Genomic DNA, 25376 nt, shown 5'->3' with positions numbered 1-25376 from the left:
GTAGCACACATGGCTTAATGTGTGCTCGATTTACAGGACTACAGCCACAGTCAGCCCCTGAATTCATACATCCTAATCTCTGCTGGGAGTGAGCGCCAGAGCGAAAAAAGGGGCTGATACTGACCAACCAGGAAAGAGCAGATTAGCCACAGAATAGTTTTTTTCTTTGTGCGTGTGCATGTGCGTGTGCGTTTTATTTTTGCAACCGTCTGCTATTTTAGGGGGAAACTAAAAGCGACTGAAAGGGGAGACAAAGACGACAGTTCTGGAGAAAAACTTGCTGAAGCCAAAACGGGCAGGAAAGTCCTTCATTCAACAGCTTTCCAGGTGAAAATGTAAGATAGTGCCCCCCTCTTTAATTCGTGCACTGGGTGGATTAGTCGAGGTACATTTAACTTTTCCATCAAAGAGCTCTTTTACATCAAAGCTGATATTTTAAGCAGTCAGGACTCAAAGAGGGCAATAATTGGCAGTTCTGTTGGGGCACAGTGAAAGAGTTTCCGTGCTAGCGTGCAGGGACATGATGAAGAAATTGATGGGGGGAAAAAATCATTAAAATAGCTGTTATTGTCTTGTTGTTGTCAATAGATAGAAAAAAAAACCACTCCGAAACATGCCTGTTTAAGTTTAACCATGGAATCGGCAACGTGTGCCATTCTTTTCTTTCGCTCTACGTTCTCCCACGACATTCACTCATTCTCAGCGTGATGAGTTCCATCATCCGTACGTCAAACCTCCAAAAATGTCTTCACATTCACATTCAATTCAGTGGACTGAAATTATAGAGCTTTTTTTTTAGAAAAGAGAGAGTTAAATATGTCATGAGACTTGAGTTGTTGTTTGGACCGAAGCTACGTGTGTGGTTGATCCCCCCCCCCCCCCCCCCGTCTACGTCTTTTTCGACTGGTCTTCCTTTTTGTTTTCCGTTTGCTCCTCTCCTAGTGCGTGTTTGATGTGCGCTGGTGACTTTTGTCTGTTTATTCTTGTCTTTGCTTTTGTTATTTCATATTTTTCTATCTGATATCATTTTTTTGAAAACAAATGTCCACTCGTCTCAAAGGGAGAGGACTTCTCATGCCGGCTATTTTGAGAGCAAATAAAGAGCCTGAACACAAGTGACATTACTGCTGATTAGTAGACCTACTCTTCGGCCCTGCAATCTCTTCGTATGTTTGTGTGTGTGTCTGTGTGTGGACTGTATATACACTATGTGTGCGACATTAATCTTCACTTCAATCAGTGTGAAAAGGGTGCAGTAATCCACATCACTTGTCCACGTTCCCGGCAGGTTTCAGTGGTTTTCACCTTCACCATCCTTCTCTAATCACCTTCACCTCCACTACAGCTGATGCTGCAAAACTGAGAGATGAGATTGGGTGTGTGTTTTACTCTGTGTGTGTGTGTGTGTGTGTTTTGCACTGGAGGTTACAAATTCAGATGCCACTAATTAGTCAATATTTCATAAAGACTGATGCCACAGCTTTGCTATTTAAAGATGTCTGTCCTCACTGATGACTGATAGGAGGTCAGAGATTCATGTAGAGCAGATGAATGACATCACTAATATCCAGCCATTGTGTGTCCATTTGTTTCAGGTTAAATCTCATTCTATCATCCTGCAGATATTCTATACTTCCGCCCTGTACAATTACTAATTTATACCATTAATTCAAACTCACACTGTTTTCTAAGAATCCCTCCATTTTCTCATTCATTCCGCCCCCCCCAGCGGCGATGGAGAAGTGGTTGGGGGTGCTGTTCGCGTAATTGGAGAAACCTTCTGAAACATGCAGATGAAGCTAGCAGAGATGGAGAGGAGTGAAAGTGGAAAAGGAAAACGGACCAGATTCCTAATTATCCACCCTTTTCTCCCGTTCCCTCTTTCTTGTCATACAGTGGAGGCTCCCTCTGCTTCTCCTGCTGGCCGCGGCATAATTAGGCCCATGTAGAGGGCTGAACAGGGATTGACGCTCACATAAAGGCCTGAGTGAGGAGGGGGTTCAGAGGAAAGCTGGGGCTTTGATGAGAGGGTTAAGAGCACTGTCAGCACACTCCCTCTTACATATGTTGCAACGAGACACCCTGTCAGCTGACGCCCATGCTGCCTTGCATGAAAACATGGAAACACAGCCGAAAATGTACATTAAACAGGAGGCATGCCATGAATGCAGTGTATATGTACATTAAAAGACGCGAATGCAATCAAGTGAAGTTCATTTCCAGAGACAGAGATTGCAAAGGCAGCCTCCAAATAGCAGCTAAGAATATTACGCCTTTAAAATGAGAGAGAGATCATTTCAGTGAGGTGATTTTCATTTCCTTTCAGGTGGTGAGGAGGATAAAAAAGGCTGTCAGCTTTTTAATACATCCAACAGTGTGAGAGCTCCTGCAGCAGAGCAGAGCTACTGTAGTCCTGTGGATTTCTCAGAAGACGTACATTTGCTTTTGCCTGATGAGTTAAACTGTTCGACGCCCCGGCGAGCATACAGCTTCATTTTCATGGATTCAAGTTGGTGTGCAGCCGGATGTGAAATGTGTTGGTGATTTTATTCAGAATAAATGAGCAAACTGTTATATTTTTATTCAAGACAAATCCAAAATGTCACAGATCATCAACTGATTGACATGCCAGTTGATGTGTAACAGAGGAGAACTGCAGGACACCGGTCAAAATTGAACTTGACATCTTTTCACCGATCATAAGCAAACGAAAAAGAGATTGCAAGTATTTTCCTAAAGATATATCTTATATTTGGGGAATTTAAGCGTTCGTGCAACATATTTTTCATATCCTACACTCAAGTCCTCATCAACTCAGTTCTGATACACTCATTAAAGTCATGGCTGCAATGTAAATCTCTCTGCATTTCACACTTTGTGGAGTTTGTATGTGTGGTGACATTCCCCTGCTACTTTCACTTAGCACTGATGCTATTTTGACTGTGCATAAAGAATTTAATTGTGTGGATGGATAAAGTTATAAATTATAATTTGCCCTGAAGAATTTAACCACTGTTTTACAACAGCAAAAGTAACAACGGAGAACGGCGGAGCCACTAAAGACGCGCCGCCAGTTGTTTGCAATGTCTCTCACTGCCAGAAGATGGAGAGCAAAACGCTGCACTACGGCTTTAATGCGCCAGTAAAGGGTTGGGTGTGAATCCCACTTCTCAACTACTGACCAATGGGCTTCTAAAACAATCTTACATCCTCCTCAGAAGAAGCACATACATATGAGATGAACTGTGTCTCAGAGTCTGTGAATTCATGAAAGTAAAACAATGACCTGGCTGGTGGGCGGCAGAGATGATTCCTGATTGCAATACTGATAAGATATTTGGACTGAAATGAATCAAAGTTAAAGAAGGAATCTTTAAAAATGAGGAGCCTATGCATGACAACCAGGGGTCTCTTGGTGTGTGACATGGCCTTGGTGCTCTTTAAATCATGAAGACCGATGGAAATGAATGCACTTTCAGTAATTTACCAAAGAAATGACTTTAGCGACACGACAAGCAGAAGTGGATGATTGTTTCCATGTCCTGTTGTTTGTCTTGTGCTGCTGTTGTCTCCTACTCGTCTGTCTGTGTGGTTGTTTGTGGTAGTCCCTCCTCACCCTCCTCTCTGACACACACACACACACACCTGTGCAGTACCTGCCATCAGCGACCCCTCCAGCCATTGAGCGATCAGCCCTCACATCATTGTTCCATCCACAACGGTACGCTACATTTCCAGCCCCAGCATTTGCTTTTATTATTTCATGTGAGCTATTCTCTCCAGCTCGCCTTGATCTTTTATTCTGCTCCGCCTCAGGATCATCATCACTCTTCCACCACCTCAGCATCTTCATCAACCACACCTTCGAACGCTCACAAGTTCACCAAAACGCGCGGAATGAACCACAACTTCTGAAAATGCAATACCATCTGGAACACTCCATGCAGGAAAATAAGGCCATGATGGATATTTTTCTCTCTCCAGTAAAAATGTTTTTTACCTTACAAGTGGGGCTGCACAATATTGGGAAAAACATATAGTGAGTAATGAAAGGCACAGGAATTTTCACCTTTCTGAAAGCATCTAACTTGTCTCATCATTAATGTAGCAAATATTTCATTCAATTGGTAAGCCACACACACACACACACGCACACACACACACACTAGGTGGTGCGCTCTCCAGTTTTCCTTTCATTACTGAGTGCATTTCAAACAAACACCAGAGAGAACTGCATGGCATCAAAGTCGCACCACAGCGTAACATCTTGGCTTTGTACGTGATCTTTGTTAGGTGCAGTAGAAGCAGCATGGAGGACAGTGATGGTTTGAACTCAGATGCTTGAATTAGAGGCGGAGATGACATAAAGTGGCTGTAGCTCCCTGTGGAGGTGACACACTTCCATTCCACCATTGTTGATAGCAGAGCTCCGACTACTCACGGTACGTGTCTGAGACCAGAACCGCCAGAATTTGGCTGCAGATTACCGTGTTCTCTCAGGAAGGAGGACGGGAATGAGAGTGAAATTTAAGTGTGATGCTAAAACAAGTGACCAGCTCGTCTTTAAGCCCTTCTTCTTCATCTGCAGCATAAATCGGTACCGTGTCCAGCTCGTTTTCCTAAATTGCTGTGGGTGGTTGTGGCGATGCGTGAGGAAGGTTCTGCTTTAATAAACTGACTGAGAACAAATGTGACCGGTGGTTTCACTGTGCTTGCAGAACCTGCATGTCAATCGCACTCAAGCACTCCTGGAATGAGATCCGTAGATTTTCCAGCAAGCAGCCAGGAGGATGTGGTGTAACTAGTTGAGCTATTGAGACATCTCGCATCTGGCAGTGTAACTACTGCACATGTGCGCCTCGGGATGACGATCCTCAAACGACACATCCTGCAGCTCCACTTTCAATTCCTTCTTCTGTGTGACTGCAGAACGCAGAGCCAAGTGTTTGTGGATTACTGAGGCTGGATTAGGAGGACCGTGTATTTGTCAGCTTGTGTTTTTGGGTTGTGTTGTTGCAGCATGTTGTTGTTAGCTGACATTCACTGTTAGCTTCAAGCTAAATATACGTGACTGGCTCACAAGACAAGAATACTTGAAAGGCCAAATATACTTTTTGTCACATTTGATGGGGAAAAAAGGACAGGTGGACGAAACAAACTTTCCTCTGCTCGTCCAAATTTTCTGCCAGAATTTTTACACAAAATGAATATTGTGCTACGAACCATTTCACAACCACTTATAACAACTGGTTCATCAACGACAAACACGTACACCTATTTACCAAAATCTTAAAATGAAACGAGTCCATAAGCTCTGTAAAGTATAGTTAAGCCACCTACCGAAGCTAAAGGAGGCTCAACACTACCCCCCTCACGGGGTGCCAGGCTGCTCTTATCGCCCCACCATGAGGCCGTAGAGGGGTAATAGGATTGTGACTCACAGAGAAAGTGCCATGCTCACGAAAAAGGGGGGAGGCTGAGGCACAAGTGTGAAGGGGTCTCTGTGGCTGTCCAGCATGGAGAAGGTAGAGAGGAAGCAGGCGGGAGGGTGTGCTCTCCTCGCTCCATAAATAACCCTGATAAATTGCAGGCTTTGGAGGGTCAGTGGGACACTGGTCTGCCAGTGTGTATATCTGAAGGCCTGAATATAACCTGTAATCCTGCAGCCAAGAAAATGAACAGCACAGCAGTTACAGCAAAATTTCTTTTCTTTAAAATGGAAGCCTGGGTGTGTTTAAGCTTTGGAGAGAGGGAGGCAGGAAAGGAGAGAGAGACAGACAGAGAGGAGAACCGTGAGGGTGATTCTATAGTTTGTAGTCAGTGTCTGAGGAGCTCACTCCTTCTCTGGCTGGCTGGGTCCCAGCAGCAGCAGAGTATTCACTTTGTACTTGGAGGAGGATGAAAGCAGTACTGGGTTAAATGAGGATGCCAAAGGGAGGGGGGGATTATTTGACAGGTAGTGGGATCACTTCTGATCACTTTTTGAATGCATCCTCAACACTTTGGGTTTAGTGAGCTAAAAAAAAGTTGATTCTTGACCCCCCCCCCCCGCCTGTTCAGTGGGGGGGGGGGGGGGGGCGTGAGTGTATTTAAGTTACAGTGAGGAGGGCAGTAAAAATCACTACAGGTGGTGAAAGACGAAGATGGCCATGCTGGTTGTTTTGATAGAATATTAGTGGCCTGAGGCAGTGAGCAGCGAATGGAGAGCTGGAGTGAAGATTTAGGGTTATTATCAAGAGGCAGGCGCAGTGCAACCCACCATGATGCACACAGGCAGGCATGATATCTTTATCTGATGGGGGAGAAAGGAGTCCACCCCCCAGACCGATTGCTGGAGGGGCTTAGCATACAGTTGATAGCTTAGAGCATGTCAGAAATATCTACACTGAGATAAAAGATGCTACAGAGATTTGTTTTTTTTAATTAATGCATAGTTTTTAGATTATTGGCAATTGACATGCATATAAACATGGGCTCAGTCCTGTAGTCCGGGGAGTTTTTGATTATGCTGGAGTGCCCTGTTGCACTGCCTGTCTTATTTAGTGTGATTGATTGTACTGTTTACCGCTCACACACCCATCAGGACAGTTTCATTAATTTTGCAGATGCTGGACGATGGCAGATGATATAGCGAGAGCCAAAGCAACACGTTCCTTTTCTCATTGATTTTCTTTTTTGTTTTATGGCTTGTTGTTGTCCTTTTTTTTCCCCCTGGAGAACATAACAAATGTCACCCTGAATAAACAGGGTTTTTATACTCCGAGTAAAGTGAACTGAAGAGACGGGTTAAGAAGTTCCAGAAGTTTGAGCAACCAGGTTCACGCAGGTGCAGAAACAGCTGGAAGCCATGTTTGTGGCAGAGTTCCATTTGGTGCCATCTCTCGCTGCGTTATCCAGCTTCCTGACGTGAACACGGTGTTCAGGGGACTGAATTATCTTTTAACCACTCCAGTTCTAGTCTGAAACTATGACAAATATAACGCCATGATTGTTTAAGTCCATGTCCAGAATGATAATTCCCCCCCCCCCCCTAAAATACAACTCCTCAGGGAAATGAGGCATCCACTATCAGCGCTGTAAATTTTAAGATTTTACTAAAAGAAGAAACGCATCATCGAATCTCCTTCCTCCATGTTCTGTTGCTCTGAGAATTAAGATTTCAGTGGCAATTACATCTGTCATGGGCATAACAGAGACATGAATTTTCATCATTAGAATGCAAACAGCATTTATTATCTCGGCCGAGCCGTGCATCCAACTGTAATCCAGCTCAACATGCACATGCATGAGATTACGATGGCGCTAATGATAGAACAAGATTGTCAGCCAATGTCACGTGTATCACAAAGGACACCGCTTCTGTTTATCCTGCATTTGCTGTATTCCAATTTATTTCTTGACAGGCTTGATGAGATAAAGTGAGGAGTGGTGGGAGATGGTTGTCAGGGGGAGACGGGGTTTTTCTCCTGGCTGTCGTTTTGCAGCCTATCAGGGCTCCTGATCTGGCTGAGAGAATCTGTGCTGCACTGAGAGGGTCAACAGCTGCACACTGACACACAACAGTGTCTCTGTTGAGTGAGTGACACCGACCCGTATATTGTTGCTGCTAAGCTTATACATAATGACAAAAAAGCTAAAAAAAAAAACAAAAAAACAACTCATTAAGATGCTTCTAAATGCTCAGAATTATAAAATATGGGTTACAATATCTAAGGGTCAGTGTCACAAAGGTACACTGTAAACAATTGTTTTGACAATTTAAAGGCAATTTTCAATATTAACTATATACTACAATGTTGTGATGTAGTTCGCAATGCATTGTGGGTAAGTACATGTGAAGTAACAGCGAAGAAGCTACACATGATTTGGCAATGTTTTAAAATTACACACATTTTTGGGAGGATGCTCTTGAAGTCCTGCTTCAGCTGCTTCCGTCTGGTTACACGTCTTCAAATTCAAAACCATATTTTCCCTCTTGCATTCATCACGGGTCCAAAACGAGGAATAAAATTTGACGGATTCACATTCCGATTTGAATGAATGCTACTCATCTTCCAGTATGTTGCCAGGGCCCCTGCTGCCACTGTTGTTCTGTAAATTAAAACTGTAGAGCAAATTAACATATTAACTTTTACATTCTATTTACGATTGCAGTGTGAAAACTGCACAATTACATGCAACTGCGGCGCCGCTGCAGTTCCACATCGCATCGATAGCAGTCACAAAAGTTGAAACTGCGGACTCACACACAAGGAAATGAATCACAACTGTCTAAATGATGTAATTTTGGCTGGAAGTAACTTTCATGGTGATGATCTTTGTTTTATATGTGTAATGTTAATGTAATATATTGGTTATGGATGATCTTTGCTTGTTTTCAAGCACATTGAGTTCACGCTTGCTGTATGAAATGGGCTGTACACATAAATTTGACTGTGCCACTGGTTAAAGTGGGTTATTGCTGTTAAAACCAGGGAAACCAGAATGGGAGGGCAAGTTAGCAGGCAACAAATCCAGCCATAGCCAAATGTTTTTTTGTGCTTCAGACTAACCAGACATTAGCAATACTGACATCTCATAAAATATGAATTTCATTACCTCCGCCAAGGAGGTCATGTTTTCAGAGGCGTTTGTCTGTCTGGCTGATTTTCACCAAACTCAGTGGAGGGGCGTCGTCTGGGCCGAGGAAGAATCCATTTAGTGCGGGTGCAGTCATACTGCCCCCTGGTAGGAGCAGGTAACGTCTTCATCCTGGCACACTGATGCGTTTCTCCCAGTGGGCCGACCAGAAGCATCTGAAATTTGGCAAGAAAAATCGGAAGGACTTAATTTTAGAAACAGAAAAAGTCACGTTCCAGGCACAAAATATACTCACAACTGAAATGCTGGTGTAGTACGTCACCATCGAGCTGCACAGGTGGAATTATTGGGTCGGTGAAAGTGCAAGTAGCCAAAGTGTTTATGTGATATTCAGTTGTTAAAAAAGCTGCATTAGCAACTGTCTCAAACTGTCTGATGGACTTCAGATACCAAACTTTTCTCCCCCTGAGGTGATTTGTCATCGTAGGATCCGTCACTCCTGCAGAAAGATTTCGTCCCATCAGTGATGAACGAGCTCCTGGTCTGATCTAAGATATTGTTTGTAGAGTTACATTTACAGATTTTTTTTACTTTGAAGGGATGTTTCTCCATAAATACTTCATCTTATCTTTATTCTCATCTTCATCTGTTGTGATTTCTCAGGCTGTCTCTCACTTTGTCTCCGTTTCTTTATTTCCTTGTGTTTCTCTCCTGTGCAGTAAGCAATCACGCCGTTCTTCGTCACCGGGTGAGCTTATGCTTCAAGACACACAATCCTGTTAGGACTTGGCACAACTTTGCCCATTTGATGCCAGTCAAAATATTACAGTCTGTTCACTGATATAATGAGCAACGGCTCTTACGCAGCCATAATGAGGCTTGTTTATACATCTACATGGTGCAGTATGTGTTGGAGCGGTGCCACATTGGTTAAGCAACCAAATCTGTTCACCTTGTTTGACAGTTTGGTGTGTGTGTGTGTGTGTGTGTCTGATCAGGATTCAGCAGGTGTTCTGCGTAGCGGAGACTGACGTCTGCTTGGGACCATCTATCAGAGCTAAATGACAGATGGTCCTCTCTGTGGTCAGGCAGGAAGTGCACTAACACAATCGCTGCAGAAACACAGGGAGCACTCTACCTGCTGATAATCCACTTACGTACAGACAAAGCTGCTTTAATCTGCCTGCTCCTTCCCTGCAGCACCCTGCCACCACACACACACAAACACACACACACACATCAAGGCCAGTGTCTGCTATGGAGAATCTCCACTGATCCACTACACGCGTCACATAGGCTGAGCATTGACGGACATATTATAATGAATACTTAGCCACTTGCACGTATCACAAGTGTCACACACACACACACACCATGAATACAAATTCTTCAACACAACCATTTAAGTGCACTTTTTTTCAGATTGTATGGATACTGACCCCCAAAAATGATAAAAATGAGGGAAAAAACAGACTACAGGAGCAGCTACAACACATACAACTGCTGTACAGAATAAACGACATACAGACAGACAACCATTGGCTCTCCCAGCCACGCCTACTGTCAATTTAGAGTCTGGATTAACCTGGTCCCCTCTTGATGTCTTTGGACTGTGGAGGAAGCTGGAGTACCAGAGAGAACCCAGCAGGAACAGGGAGAACATGGAGACTCACCCAGAAAGACCCCGTGCTGCAGCCGGGGCTCAAACCACAACCTTCTTGATGGGGGGTCACAGTGAGGACCACTGCACCGCCATGCCGCCCTGCTCTTTTCTAGTTTCATGTAATGTATGTAATAAATATATGTTTGGATGGTTTTGTCACACTTATTCTCTAGCTGTTCCCTTTGAGACTCATCTCACATTTATACATCCAACTACCTGCTTACATGTCCTTCTGTACACTGGGGTTAGGGTAGGGTTACCCTCACCCGAACTGTAAGATCATTTAACCATTTCCAGCCACAGTTGTGCAGCATACTCATATGAAAATATACGCGCTTCAATCATTGTTTTACAAACTGCAAGGTCTGCAGTTTAACCTCAATTTCAAATCATTTTCAGGTAAAAACGTTGTAACCAAAGCTTATTTTTGTGCATTGTTGTCTTGGTTTTCTGATTCGGCTGCAGAGTGCCAGTTCACATGTGATCCAATGCGCATATCAAAGCTGGTCTAAGACCTGGAGGTCCCACAAGGAGTCATTAGATGGGAAGATAAAGTTTGATGGAGATCTTTTGCCAGCTTGTTCCCGCTGATTGGGCCTCATCAAACAACACTGACTTATTGCAGCTGAGCAGGGTGAAGTTCTGTTTATCGTTCTGGCACCAGAAAGGTCTGCAGCACTGAAGCGCTGCCCAGGCCTAAATAGATTTTTAGTGGGTTTCACTGTGCTGCCAGTACCAGGCTGCAGAGCTGGTCTAACTTATGAACTCATTTGTTGAGGAGTTTGAATAACGAGTTGTCCTCTTTTCTGAACATGTGAGCTCTACCGGGAGGAGGTGTCACCACTGAATAAAGAAGGAGAGAAGAATGAACAATTAGTGTGGAGTGGTGGAGCAGCTCCATGATCAGGCAGAGGCGGAGGGGGAAGGGAGCCATGAAAGAGGCCAGGTGCAATATCACATCCTTCCTGTCAGGAGGCTTAAAAGGAGCAGAGGAAGAGCATTTAGCTCCAAGGGACGCAAGCGGAATGCTGACCACAGGTTTAGAGAATCGACTATTCAGTGTGCGTCTCTTCCGTGTGCCCTACTGGGCTGGGGAGGTATCTGCCAAGTAAAAACTGTTGCCAGAATCTTCTGAGGTGCTTTGAATACTGACAAGGAAAATCAGGTCTGGAGGATGAGAGCTGACCTTGATCACAGCAGCTGTGATACTGCACGCTAGTCAGAGAAACAGGAAACACAATCCCTCCCCAATACCACCCCTACTACCTGCCACTCCTGCGTAACTTACCGTGTACTTGAAAGGAAAAAAAAATCATGTTATTTGTACTTCTTGTGGTTTTTTTTTTTTTTGTATTTTCTCAGTTGCTGCTTCACATCACCAAATACCAAAATAATTTTATTGTAGTTTTACTGCGATATCAACCAATCGTGTGCATGCCATTCTGGCCAAGCCAGTCCAAATATCCCACAATGCAATGCATTAGTGACAAGCACAACTACAAAGAAAATGACACTGGCCATATGATACGCTATTGTTTTTATGTATACTTGAATATCATACAATAACAACAGTGCTGGACATGTTTACCGTGTACAAGTGGGATATTTAGATCTGAGAAAACCTGCTAATGAAAGCCGATCGATTCCATTCTTTTCCTTCTGTTTTGTTTAGTTTTTTTCCCCCCGGTGCGTCCGTTCAATGTCGCTGTTGAAGCCTCGGAAAGAAAGGTTGCATAGCAGGTTCGTCTCCTGGGCAGTCCTGTGTTTCTGTGGCTACTGGTGGATGTCTTTTCCTCCCTTACGCAGTCGTAGAAGACTGGTCTAAGGCTCTATCTCAACCTGAACCACAACATTTTTTAAACCAAGCCTCTTTAAGTCATAAAGAGTCAAAAGAGGGTTCCTGCCTGAAGTTCTTCAAGGCAAACTTGCCAGAACTAATTAACATCACCGTCTATAGCAGGAGCATTTGATCCAGGACTGAATGATCAAACCGGTTCTCATTGCAGCCCGAAGCTACCAAGTGTTAGCAGGTTTTTGGGGGTCAGAATTGGGGGTTTAGTGTGGAACCTGGAGGACTGTCACCCGTGCAACAACAACAACAACTCTTAGCTTCACTCAGGTTTATTGTGAGTTTCAGCTCGTTGGCTGCTTGGCCTACAACATGTGCCATTTTAGTTCATGGTAATTACACCACCAGCTAATGTTTGTCACACCACAAACCTCAAAACATAATTCCCAAACAAAATTTTCAGGGAATAATTTTTTTTATTTCTCACACAGTTTTAGCAGTTGAATGTGGAGCAGAAACATCCCATACAAAAACAAAACTGAACATTAAATGTCCTCCAGGTTGAAGTTCAAGTAAAAGTTAAAGCTTAATGGCACTTTCATTTCTAATTGTCTGTATCTCTGACTAGCCAATCTCTTCCCTTATTGTGATCGCCATGGGAACTTGCTTGACTGCTTAATTGGTTTTCCTAGCAGACATTTTCTAGAAGGAGCAGCAGGTATTGAAAGAACACCACAACCTTTTAACACAAAGAGGACTGTTCCAAATTACTCTCATTAAGGCAATTCAAACAGAACTCAACTTGCAGTCACGAGTTATTAAAGAACACAAACAAGTTAACTTAAGTTTCTAAAACCAAGTTTACCCAGCTCTTAAGAGTTGGAATTGTTTGCCATGCATGGGAAAATTTTAAGTGGCCGCCTGGACGACAAAGGTACATTTGTACTTATTAGTCCTCAATGTGCTTTAAAAGTTGGTGGTGCTTCTATTTGAAGAAGAGCCACTTTATGTAATTGAATGGTCTTTTCCGCCTCTGCTGGGGTTCCTGCCGTTGGTCGGTTATTGATTATGAGTTCTGTTAACAGCATCTCAATTCTCCCTTTAGATGAGTGCCATGTTCAATAACCACCCTCTGCTCTCATAGCCACATGTTCGCAACACAATGTATTTAAGTCCTCATCGACATTTTTATTTTAAAGTCAATATCAGCCACTTATCAGCCACAGGTCTAGTGGGTAAGAAGCAGAAAGCAAGGACACAGTGTTCTTTAAAAGTTTTGCCCTTTGAAGCACTGGAACTTTGCTTGTCTTTTTACAAAAGGTTTTCCTTCTCAATCGAGGGAGAAAATACTGGCTCCTTCTGCCAAGGAAGCTTCATTGCAATACAATATGCACTTGAGATTTGCACTCAGAAATAACAAGTAACAGAGCCGCATTTTAGTGATTCCTACTCACGCAGCTCTTAGACAGACTCGACTGCTGTTGTTTACTTTGAATGGAGGGCAGAAGACACGTTCAGGTAAGACACTGAAGGGTTCTGCTGTATCTTTTGTCTCCTAGCTTGGACAACAAGTACTGGATGTGGTGCCTGTGGAAACCCTTGTTTGCCCTTGTCCTTGGAGGACTTTCCATGCTACACATTGAGAACTTTTAGGTAGGAGGGATGAACGGAGGTCTATTAATACTCGTACACACTAATGACTGCATTGACTCGGGGGGGGGGGGGGACGACAAAATCAAAGCCTAGATTGTTTTGCGGTCGGTTCCCTAGGGAAGCCCCGCAGATCTGAATGTACTTTTGACCAACGTTTGGTCTGAGAAAACAGGAGCCAGTATGTTTGCAGAGTTGTAAGAACAGAGCACCTCATGTCCTCTGCAGACCTCGTCTGATTCAGATATGGCAAGAATTGGCCCTTGGCAGATACCGCAATTGGCGCATATGTTGGCTAATGGGAAATCTTCTAATCTACAGATCATGCTATGTTACTTATGTAGAGGGTAAATTCCACAGCTCCACTGAGCAATTCACTCAGTTCTGTAGTGTACAAGGTAACGTCGCTGAAACACAACCACTGTGTTAGTGGATAAGTGTTGACTTTGTGCTGCGTTGTCAGTTTGTCGAACGTGCCCATCTTCTCTCGCGCCAAGTTGCTAAGACTGCAGCTAAAGCCCTGCAAGCTCAGTAGCAAGTGTAGCATCGGTTTAGCTTGCTAACCTGCTACTGTAGCATTACAAAGAACAGCTGAGGAATGTGTTCGTTAAATTCATACGTTTGCTATTTTGATATTCTGCTCTGCAACATTTGAGGGAAACAATGTGTACATGACTTCTTATTCATAGATTTGACAGTCTTGATATACAATATACATATAAAACTTGTGATTTGTTCTGTTCTTATTGTCAGAATGAGAAAATGTGTACAATAAGTGTTTTTGAGAAGAATCAACGAGACATACTGTGAAAAAAAAATAGCGCTGCCAAAAAAATCTATACAACGGTTCTTCTGCGACTGCCATTTAGTACAAAATTTAAGATTCTGAGACATTTTCAGTGGCAACTCGTGTGTCTGTGGATGTTCTTGAGGGCTCTCTAATGAATAAATGACCAGGAAAATGCTCCCTGACTTAGAAACATGCTGCTACCCAACTCAGGAGTTAAAAGACCAAAGTGAGATTAATCACTGCTGCTGAGGGAGATGATATTCTTTGTTTCTGTTAATTTACGGTCTCTTTCCACCCGAGACCGTGAGCCAGCATCATGGCTCTCTCACACACTGTAAATACTCAGCAGCCTCTCAGACACCTATTTAGCACATATTTGAAGTGACAACAAAATGAGTTGTGCATAAACAAGATATCGGGGTTGTTCCTTCAGTGGAAGTGAAGGTTGCTTTGCTTCTTTGTATTTCATCCAGAATCTCTCATCTGAAACTGGGTCGTCAAGCAAGACAGAAAGACGAGGGCGGCATTGTAGGAGAGAGGTGTGCATGGAGCTCACTCGGCATGGGGAGAGACAGCTTTCTGTCAGGAGGCCCCGGCAGAGGATCAAAGAGAACAGCGGTTCCTCTTTACCAGTCTGATCTGGGAACAGGGTAGTCAAGCACACCTCTGCTTGCAGTTTGAACATGACTCATGGAATTGTGAATATTTCACAGCAGGTGTCACAAAGCTGACAGTGGTGCTGGCCACAGGGTAGCTCAGTTAGAAGGAAGCCTGTATGGTGGGTGTTGGGGGGAGTATTAGCATTCACAGGGATGAGTCTGTCCTGGAAGTGAACGCACGTTAAAGCAATGTATCACACCAAAGTGTTTTTGTTTAGTCTTTCACACAAATAGCAGTCTTGTTCTCACAAAGACATTTTCCCTCCTGCATTGCTTTATGACTCCATAATGGAGATGAGTGAGCCACGTACATTTAGCTCGAAGCTAATGGCGACTACCCAGAAATGTCAGTTTCCAGTTGTATGCTCAGTAATCCACAAGCACTTGAATCTGAGCACCAAACAAACAGACTCTAGCATTTCGTTAAAGCCTGGTTCTAGTTGACGCGCTAGCTGTTGCATGGTGCGAACTACAGGGCTGCTGTTCTTTTAGCTCAGCTCAAAGTGTTTGTGGATTACTGAGCACACGGCTGGATGAAGATGGATCGTACATATGCTTGAGTGTGTGAACGGGCGGGTTTTTTTTTTTAAACAGCTGTTTTGTCACTGTCACTGGTGTTTGCCACCAGTCACCATTCGCTTCAAGCTCAATAAATGTGGCTGACTGTTTTGTGTTCTGGAGTCACAAATAAGTAACACAAGCGGGGGAAAGTGTCTTTGTGAGCTCAAGACACCAAAACACTTTTTGGGTGAAGTATCATGAAACAGAAGTTTAACATGTAATCAACACATTCACACAAAATGCAACTTCTCAATAAACAAAAGCCTGTCTTGCAGGGTTTTGAAGACACTGCATAAAATACAAGCCATATTCAACCAGTTCATCATGTTTTGGGGTTATTCATTATTCAGTTGTCACTCATGCGTCATAACCTTTTTTTTTAACACTTGACTTTATGCAACTGCACTGCATTAGGCCAAACTAAATGCACTGTTGGTCTAATAATTCTAAAGGGCAGCTTTCAGTACCGCCTGTGCTGTGACGGGCTCTCTGGAGAGGCCGAATCATGTAGTCTTATTATAGAGGAGACAAATCAAGTGTACAGAAACCCTCCCCTGCAGCCCTACTTTCTCAAGGTTATTTTCAAAGATAGCTCATGTTTTGGTACAGTATGTGGGTTGGGCTTTAAGTAAGCCCTGCCACTGGAGACATGGTGTTACCCTACGCCAGAGGAGTGAGGGGACTCCTGAGGCAGCACAGAGATGGGGGTGTGACTAATTTAAACCCCTGGGAGGCCTGAATGGGCGCTGACTTTTGTCCCAGCAGAATACAGTCAGGCCATTTTAGTTCTGGGTGCGTCATGCTTCACACACAGCGGAGGGACTGTGAACTTGCATGTCAGCATTATAACACTTAGAGGTAATGAGATTTAGGCTCTCTGTATCATAAAGTATGACCGTCTTGAGAAACCCCTGAGACAATGGTGCCTATATCCTGCCTTCAAGCAAAACAGACTAACATATCAGAATGGCCACATTCCACAGTGAAACATGATTATGGACTCTAGAGAGGCTTGTTCCTCCTGTCAGTTACAGCGCAAAGTCCTCTCTGCGAACGGCGTCGCTCCTCTTCTGCTTCAGGAAGCACTTCTTACATCCTGCTGAAGCCACATAATCTCTGCAAACACCATGCCCACTCTGATTAGGACGTTCTTATTTATGCCCTTCAATTCATGCATTAACAATACCTCCTAATATAAGTCACATGGTCTATTTTTAAACATATTGCATTGCAGATGTCTAACCGAGAAGACTTCTGCAGCATCGGTGGGAAGCCAGGCATCACTAACATTGTTTCTTTTCTTTTACAGTGCAGGATAATGAGATACCTTCAGTCAAAACTTATCAACATGCATTACTGTCTGAGCGCACCAAATGAAAGCTATGCTGCCTTTCAGGCACTTTATAATGCATCAGCCAGATGACTGCATGCACGAGCAAATAAGCAGTGTGTGGAAACTGCAAACATTGGTTCATTCCTGCTTCTTTGTACCACAGAGTCAAGTTCTACTCATTATTGTGTTTGTTTGTTCCATAAATACAGAATAAGGAGACTGATTCCTTCTCAGCGTGCCAGTTTGTTACGGTATGTCCAACATTGTGAAGGACAGAGTTTGACACGGACGGAGGTCGAAGATCGTTGCGGTACACACGGTGAAGTGTCCTGCATCATCCACATCAAAACACAGCTCTGTGGACTAAAATAAAGAAAATAAGACTTAAAAAGATGGAGGCATAAGCAGCTTTTCAAATGTTGTCTTTGAAGAGGTCACACATACAAAAATAAGCTCGTGTTCAAGAGAAAGAACTCATCTTGAAAGGTGAATGTTAGGTAAAGCAGTTGGGTCCAAACATCTTTAGCACATCTGTTATATAACTCTTACATAAAGAACAAAAAAGCAAAATATACAGCATCTAGAAGGGCAGCCCTACACATCAGCCAGTCTTGCCTGAGGCTGAGATCAGGAAACATCCAGATGGCGAGTCCTCCTCTCTCCTCTCTTTCCTTCTTTCTCCCACTCTTGCTTTGACTTATAACTGCTGTTCAGTCCTGTTTCATTTATTTTGCTAAATAATATCACATGGACAACTGCAATGTTTATGTGACCTGCAAAGAAAGACGAATTAACCTCAAGGGGGGGAGCGCTTATGTACAGGAGCGACAAAGTCGTGTTTTTAGAGTCTGAAATACATCAATGACTCAAGTGTGAAGGCATGTTGGTACCAAATGCACCTGAGCTGACATGCTACATGCTAAGTCAATGCAAAAACGAAAATTTGACAGCAGATGATGCACTTTTCACATTTCCCACAAATGCAGTCGATGCGTGTCATACTATAACACATCCGCTGCGTTCTATGGGTAACCCATGATGCTACGCCCCGACACCGAGCGGCATTTAGAGTTCCACCAACAGCACTGACCCCCTGTTGATGTATGACACTCATTTATTAAAGTTCTTTCAAAAAAAACAATCAGAAAATTCTGAAGATACAAACTAAATGTGAAGCGAACATTCTCCAGCAGATGGCTTTTCCTCCCTCGGTAATGTGTGCGTGAAGCAGCACGTTACTGGCCTCCTCACGTGTACGAATGCACCAAGCAGGAGTAAAGAATCTTCATCCAGGCAGGTAATTGTCTGCAGTTTACATTGCCGCTGGCATCCCCCTCCTCCCCTGCTTGACACATCTGTAGTGTTCATTAGAGCTGGGGAGCGCTGTGCTACTCAACGTTATCAAATCTGGCCTCTCAGGCTGTTCACTTTGCAAACTGCATGACTGATTTGCAAGATCAGGCTCAGTGCTCCCATTCATGTTCAACAAAACTGGTCCTTAAGAATTCTTTTGAGAATTCACAGTGATATAAAATGGTGTGCATTTCAGTGCTGCTTTTGTGTTGCACCTGGATGATGAACTCCTTTTGGAAAAAAGCGGCAAATATTGAACCCAAATTGTGTTTTTATCCTAAGAATGTTAATGTTTGGTGTAAAATCCAAACAGGAAGGCTGACAAGTAGATAGCTGGGAAGCAGAAGAAGAGGGAAGAAAAACAAAGTGTACAAAAATGGAAAGTCTGTTAACAGGGGGAGACGTTGAAAAGGCTGCAGGTGCTCAAACGCCAGATGGAGAAACAGCTGAATCCAGACCAGGGAAATAGACTCGACGTCAGCTGCGGCCTCCAAATCTTCATTAAAACCTAACCGAGATGAGATGGAGAAAGTGAGGGGTTGGTGAGGGAGAGGGGAAGATGTGAAGGCTACCAACAGCTCGCAGACGGACAAATTAAAATCAAAAGTGGTTTCACGGCACAGTGACTTGACTCGGAAATCCAGTTTAATAGATTAAATTACACAACTATGTGCAAGCCTTTCTATTAATTACTGATTTCAGAACGTATTAATTATATAGCCACGAGGAGAAAGGGATGAGTGCTCTTTATCGTCTTCATTATGGAAGTTAGGATGATACTTGAATGCACCCTCTGATGAATTACAGTAAGTACTGTATATATCGTGTCATTACAGAAACTTGTCACGCCAGATTCGCCCACCGCCTCTTTGAGGAGGCAGAAGATGCTGCTGCAGACACAGGGGTGGAGCTCATTTGCTGCTGAAAGGCTCATCACCTATCTGATATTTGTCTTTTCATGATCCACAGCAACTCCACATTGTGCGCAACATATTCCTAATAAGTGCGCTTCTGACTCGAAGCTCAGATTCTCTGGCTGCTGATAACGAAGAGAAAGCTGGCGTGAAGTGAAGTAAGGCAGACAGGAGGGATTGTTCCATTGTGTCTTCGACACAGTGAGCAGTAATACAGGACACAAGATGGGAAGGAAAGTCAAGTCAGGTCTGGATATATCTGGAATAAATTAAGCACTTGCACATTCAGTCCTTCTTCTCAGGGATTAACTTGTAACTGCATTTAGTCTGACTTTATTTCACTGGATTACACCTCAAAAAAGAAAGAAAAAAAGACTATCCACTTTAAACCCGCTGAAATTCTCTTTCCAACATCAAAACATGTTCTGTTTCTGTCGACCATAATCTTCTCACACTGACAACTTAATTTCATTTTCTTCACCCTACTTCTGCATTTAAGAAATACAGTATGTAACTGGTAACACTTTCTCAACCCTACAGTAGCACAGTCATATGTTCACAATACCATATCAAATTATACGCCATACTTTTATTTTTTTCAGAGTGTGTATTTGTACTGTGTGGTGAGGTCAACGATTTCTGCAGCTCACACGTTGCTTGTAAATTAGCTGCTGTTTTTTTTAAATGTGTGCTGTGTGATTTTAATTGGAGACAAACAAGGTTTCTCTGTAAACAGACAGGATGAAGAAGCAGAAGCACTTTCCCAGTGCATATATTAAACCAGTGGACGATTAGAGAGCGGGCTCAGGAACTGCTGTCTTGAACATGGCTCATTATAGGCTGGATGACAGCTCCTTGGCCCGTGGTGCTCCTACGGATCCTTTCGCTCTTCCTCTACGCATCTCCAATTAAATTAGACGCAACAGGCCACCGAGGAAATGATTTCACTTGTGGGAGCTCAACAATGGCCTGTAATAACACATGACCTGTGAGGTGAAACAAGATCAAGAGAAACGCTTTAAAAGGTTTCATGGAGATTTAATTATCATGTTTCATGCTGTTTTCAAAATGAGTAAAAAGTGGCGTTGAGTGAATGCCAAACCAACATGTTGAATGCATTTTCTACCTGGTAAAACAAAGTCTTTGTTTTTGAATGTTCATTGGCTCGCGGTCTCCCTGTTTTATTCGTACGCCTCTACATTACCATCTCTAACGTTAACAGCCTCTGCAGCTGGCACAAATGTGTTCCACACTGCTCCTTGCTCAGATGTGTGTGCCCTCTGTGAAGGGGAGACTGTCGGATGTGATGATGATCTTAAACTGTAATAACACACTGAAAAACAACCACACTGGTAGTCAAAATGCTGTAGCTGAGAGGGACCTGTATGAGATACGCCGAGTAACTTTACAAATGGGTAATTAAACTTTCACAAGGCTTTGATAGGCAGGAAAATAATGTGAATCATAAAAATTCAATCATAAAATCTCTACTAAATACAACACCTACAGAAAGTTTTGGCCCTGACAGCACAATCTCCACCACCGTCATCATCAAAACATCACATGAGGGAATAACTGGAAAGAGCAGTGTTACATCCCTCCAGCGGCTCCGTGCCAACAGCACTGGAGCTGTTCTGGAGGTGGTCGTATGATCCCAGAACCTTATGTAGAAAACTCAGAATACAAAACCAAACTGTGAAAAAACAAACAATTCAATACACAACACAAAAAAAGCAATACAAAGTAAACTACTGCACCCGTATCAGATGCTAGCGTATATGTTGGTTTATCTGTGCCAGCCCTGAAAGCATGTGGCTGAGCTCGTTTCCATCATGGCACAGAACCACACCTGAGTAGGTTTCGAGATCTTTACAGATGTACGCCTGTCTGCATGCCATCTGATTTAATCTCCACGATAGCATCGCAACTGTCACAACGCAGATGTGCAACTTACATGAAAGGGACAGCAGGGATGGATAAAGGGACAGAGCCGCAGGACAGGAGTCAAGTTGAAATCAAAATGAGGGTTTGAAGATGCTTTTTGTAGCCATGAATGCTGCTCGATTAATCCCAGAGTCAGCCTGTGTGATTGTGTGAGTAAAGTAAATGTGTGTGTGTGTGTGTGTGTGTGTGTGTGTGTGTGTGTGTGTGTGTACGTGTCAGCCTGCTCTATTCTGAGTGTGTGCAGTCTGTTAACCACCAGCTGGTGTGTGCAGCAGTCCTGTACGGTCACATGACTACCCAGCACGGAGACCACAGAATAGCTAAAACAAGAATGCGACAAACAATCCGATGCTGAACCGGTGGCAGAAAAAAAAAAAATGCAGCGTCAAGATGTTGTGTGATAACAGTTTGGATTTAACGGAAAGACGTGCTGGGCAAAACTTGAAAAGCTGAGCTCGCCACGTGCCGTGACATGAAGAACAATCTGTATGAAAAACAAGCTTGAGGAAGTCCAGGCAAGTAAAGACAAAGACACAAGTGAAACTAACAGAACAACAAAGCACAATTACAAATGTGTTTACCAGTGTTGCACCACGTGACAAGACCTCAACAGGCATACAGAATCAGCGGCGCCATTTGAAGCTAGCTTGACTGGATATGGGCTGATACACACCGTCAGCTAAGGAAGGACAGGATCAGCGCCCCTCGTGTTGCTTTACTGTGCAACAGACACCTGCGGGAGGCTGTGGCTGTGTGAGGAGCATCAGCTGGCATCCATACCGACCCTAGGAAGGTTGCTTGTTTACATATCAAGTTATTTTGAAAGCAGGACTTTGTAAACTTTAATTTTTGTACTTTTTGTACTGCTTAATATTTGTAGTTAGGAATGAAATTCCCCATTCATAACTATCAGTGCTCTCTGCACTTTCCTTGATAACCGATTCACAACACCATTTCGTAATCGTTAAGACTAAATGAAAGTATTACTCACAATAATCACGTCACACACTTTTACCAAAACATGCAGAACAGTGATGAAGGAGTAGTCGTAGTCTCCCTCTAAGACTACAGTATATAAAACATCTGTGACGCAGGTAAACCACCACACACAGGGACAGCAGCAGAACCCTCGCTGGAGCTGTCACAGACCAACACATCACACAGCAAGTGTGTGGTCGTTTGAGGAGAGACTTTAAACGGCGTCCCTGGAAATCTGTCCGACCGCGGCTCCATCACTCGTGAGTCAGGACCTGACAGCCTCTCTCTCCTTCTATTGCTTCCTTGATTGCTAAAGGAGATTAGCTGACCTCGGCACCTGAGAGTAGCCAGTATTACTCACCTTGACCGTGCCCTCTCTGCACTGCAGGTTTCCAATCAGAGCTGCTGCCAAGCACCCAATTCCCAGGAACCACACTTGGAGGTCATGGTTCTGTGAAACATCTGCTTGTGACAAATAGCTGAGGAGGATTGGTCCACCGGGGAGGCAGAGAGGGAGGAGAGGAGGGGTACACCATGTGAACCTTCCAGGCAGGAACAAATGTTAGATTAATAATTGTGGAATAATACATTATTATCATTACATTTCAATGACATTTTTCTGAGTTTAGACACTCAAATGTTCTGTTCTCAGCAAACTCACCTATCATTTCAATAACATCATAATATCTTTGTTATGCTGCTGACTCTCTTTGATCATGAATGCGTTATATGCTCCCTCCAGAGAGTTTCTGGTGTAGTCCTTAGTGATTACCGTCTTTGCATACGTCTTAACTTCAGTTCACCTCAAAACTTCCAGAAAACACACTAAGAGAAGAAAGGAGAGAGAGAGAGATGGAGAGCCTGACGATGTTTTAAACATGAGGGGGTTTTGTTGCCTCTGTTTTGCTCTCGGCCATAATTAAATTCTTAATTAGTGAGCCCTCTGGAAAAAATACATGTAGATTGAATTCAATTTGGAACTCTAACCAATTTGGCCAACAATAAGGAGGCAGGGAGAGGGGAAGAGGCATTGTAAAGGTAAGGAGGCAAACCCTGAGGCAACATACCAGCGCGCTGTGTTAACTTTAATGCGCTGTTTGTTGGCGTCTCTGCAAATATAGCTGTGTCTGCTCTGTTCTGATGAAGATCTCAGTGATAAACAGAACCTGCAGGAAGATGGAGGACAGACTGGGGGGGTGGCGTTGATAGTGTCTGGGTCTCCCGCGTGCCCTGATCCGCTTCGACAGCCCTCCGGAGGTACTTGCTGTGCTCTCACAGTGTACTTGAACATCTACGTCATGGATGAAGGACATATTTAAGTTTTCCGAAAAGTAAGTTTGCAGAAAAAAAAAAATCTGAGAAAGTGCTGCACTTAAAATTCATTCATCACATCTACCCTGTCACGTACAGTTTACGATCCAGATCATCTCTCCTTAACCCTCCGAGTTAACCAGTCCATGATGGACCTGCTCCGCCTAAAGGCAAATAACTTAAACTCATCGAAGTGGGAAATAGAGAATCCATTTTTTAATATGTCTGCTAAGGTCTTCAGTCATGCCTGGCCTCTCCTGGTGCGTGTCTGGCCGACCCCATGAACGGCTGTGACATCGCTGTGAGGCTCCTGCTACTAGTGTGGATTCGCTGCAGCCCTTTGATGTGTCAGCAGAGTGTTGGCGGCGCACGTCTGTGCAATATTGAAATGTGATGCAATGATGATAGGTAAGAGTGACAAAGTGCCGGCGGCTGATTGAAAATGCTCGGCCCTGCACGGTAGTTCTTGCCTCTGGGTCCTCAATTCACACCTTGAAATTGCAGATCTGTTGTGTGTGTGTGTGTGTGTGTGTGTGTGTGTGTGTGTGTGTGTACGCATGTGCGCATGCTTTTGAGCAGACATTGTGCATGCCAGTCTGTGTGTAGGAAAGTGCAATTTTTTGACCCATTTATTTGTCTAAAATAATACAAATAGTTCTATTTATTTTGAAAAACCCTCACTGTAGTCAGAGTACCCAGCTCTATCCAAAGTGAATGGATGGTGAGCTAGAGGGTCAACTCCCAGGTGATCCAGTGTACTCGGAGGCAATCTGACAAATTTACTCATGGTCTGACCTTCATGGGCACTGCAGAGCTCTGCTGATCTGGAAGTAAGCAGCCGGCATCCTGGGAGAGGGGAGGCCTCATGGTCAGTGGAGTGGAGCCGAGAGTGATGGGGATGATTGTACAGGCAGATCGGCTGTGCGGAGGCGAGGCTTTAAAGGCTTTAACGTGTATGCAGCACATGTAATCCCCGAGCCCCAGGGTAGGACTATGTGCCAGTAGGATTCTCTGTAGAGCTGCCATTCTGACTGATATAACATATGTTATCATACACATACGCTCTTATTCAATTCTTCACAAAAGCCTTCTTTTCTGTCTCAACAAAGTCTCAAAGACACAGGGTTCTGATGTTTATCTTTCCACTCGCCCCCAGAGAGTGGAAGCACAGTTTGTCTGCTTACATCAAGTGGGTTTGCTTTGTTTCATCAAACAAAATCAGCAGGTTTAATGACTGTTTGAAGAGATCCAAACATAATCACAGCGTGCAGTTACGCATGATGACCCAGTCATCTAATCAATTTATTAGACATACTATTCAGAATATCAGCAGGATTGGATTACCGACGCTTCATTTCCTCTACAAAACCTGCAGCAGGAGCTCTGATCTCCAGAACAAGAAGATGAGGACGTTGTGCGTATTGAAGTTTAGTGCTTTCTGTCTCCTCTCCCTGCCGTCTCTACCCTTCCCCTCCGCTGGTTCACACCTCCCACAGGGAGGTTGAGGAAATCATGGCATCAGCATTGCTGCAGTGTGCTGAAAGAAGAAGAAGAAGAAAAAAAAACAAGTGTAAAAAAAAAAGAGTCTTTGCAGAATATTGCTGTCTTGTGAGTGTTAGTCAAAAAGTTTTGAGCAGAATTTGAGGCAAAAATCTGTCACTTGGTTGTTAAACTTTGGGACTGTGAGCTAAAGGATATGCAGGATGATAGTTTGGATGTCCTCATAACACATAACACATGCACTTTATAGTATATTTGTTAGGTGTACACACTGCAGTTAATCCTCTTCATCTACCTGCAGCAAAAATCTGTATTTATCTTCATCTCTTGAAACAAAGCTGCATGTGAAAT

The 25376-nt window shown here is 43.6% G+C and overlaps 1 protein-coding gene across 8 annotated transcripts in view; it reads right to left on the bottom strand.

The window, feature by feature from the left end:
- Nucleotides 1-7439: 7439 nt before the first annotated feature.
- LOC147247917 (uncharacterized) overlaps nucleotides 7440-25376 on the bottom strand; it is a 36902-nt gene continuing 18965 nt past the window's right edge. The window contains exons 2-7 of one of the 8 annotated variants that reach the window (XR_015109392.1): nucleotides 24321-25062; nucleotides 23282-23505; nucleotides 22876-23039; nucleotides 22576-22756; nucleotides 8599-8795; nucleotides 7440-8104 (exon numbers count right to left, since the gene is read on the bottom strand). Coding sequence is in view for 3 of the 8 variants with exons in the window: in XM_086180295.1 (XP_086036421.1) it covers nucleotides 8613-8795; nucleotides 22576-22756; nucleotides 23381-23505; nucleotides 24321-24584 (753 nt within the window). In the remaining 5 variants the exon portion in view is untranslated. Of the gene's footprint in view, nucleotides 8105-8598; nucleotides 8796-9044; nucleotides 9080-17150; nucleotides 18887-22575; nucleotides 22757-22875; nucleotides 23040-23281; nucleotides 23506-24320; nucleotides 25063-25376 lie in introns of those variants that run through there. The other 7 variants (XR_015109394.1, XR_015109396.1, XM_086180296.1 and 4 more) reach the window with 7 other exon arrangements.

Source organism: Aulostomus chinensis, chromosome 16 (genome assembly GCF_037954235.1).
Source record: "Aulostomus chinensis isolate RoL2024-O1b breed Wild chromosome 16, RoL_Achi_v1.0, whole genome shotgun sequence".
NCBI classification, from domain to species: domain Eukaryota; kingdom Metazoa; phylum Chordata; class Actinopteri; order Syngnathiformes; family Aulostomidae; genus Aulostomus; species Aulostomus chinensis.
Note: the sequence above shows the minus strand (reverse complement) of the source record. Positions and strands in the feature narration are given on the sequence as shown.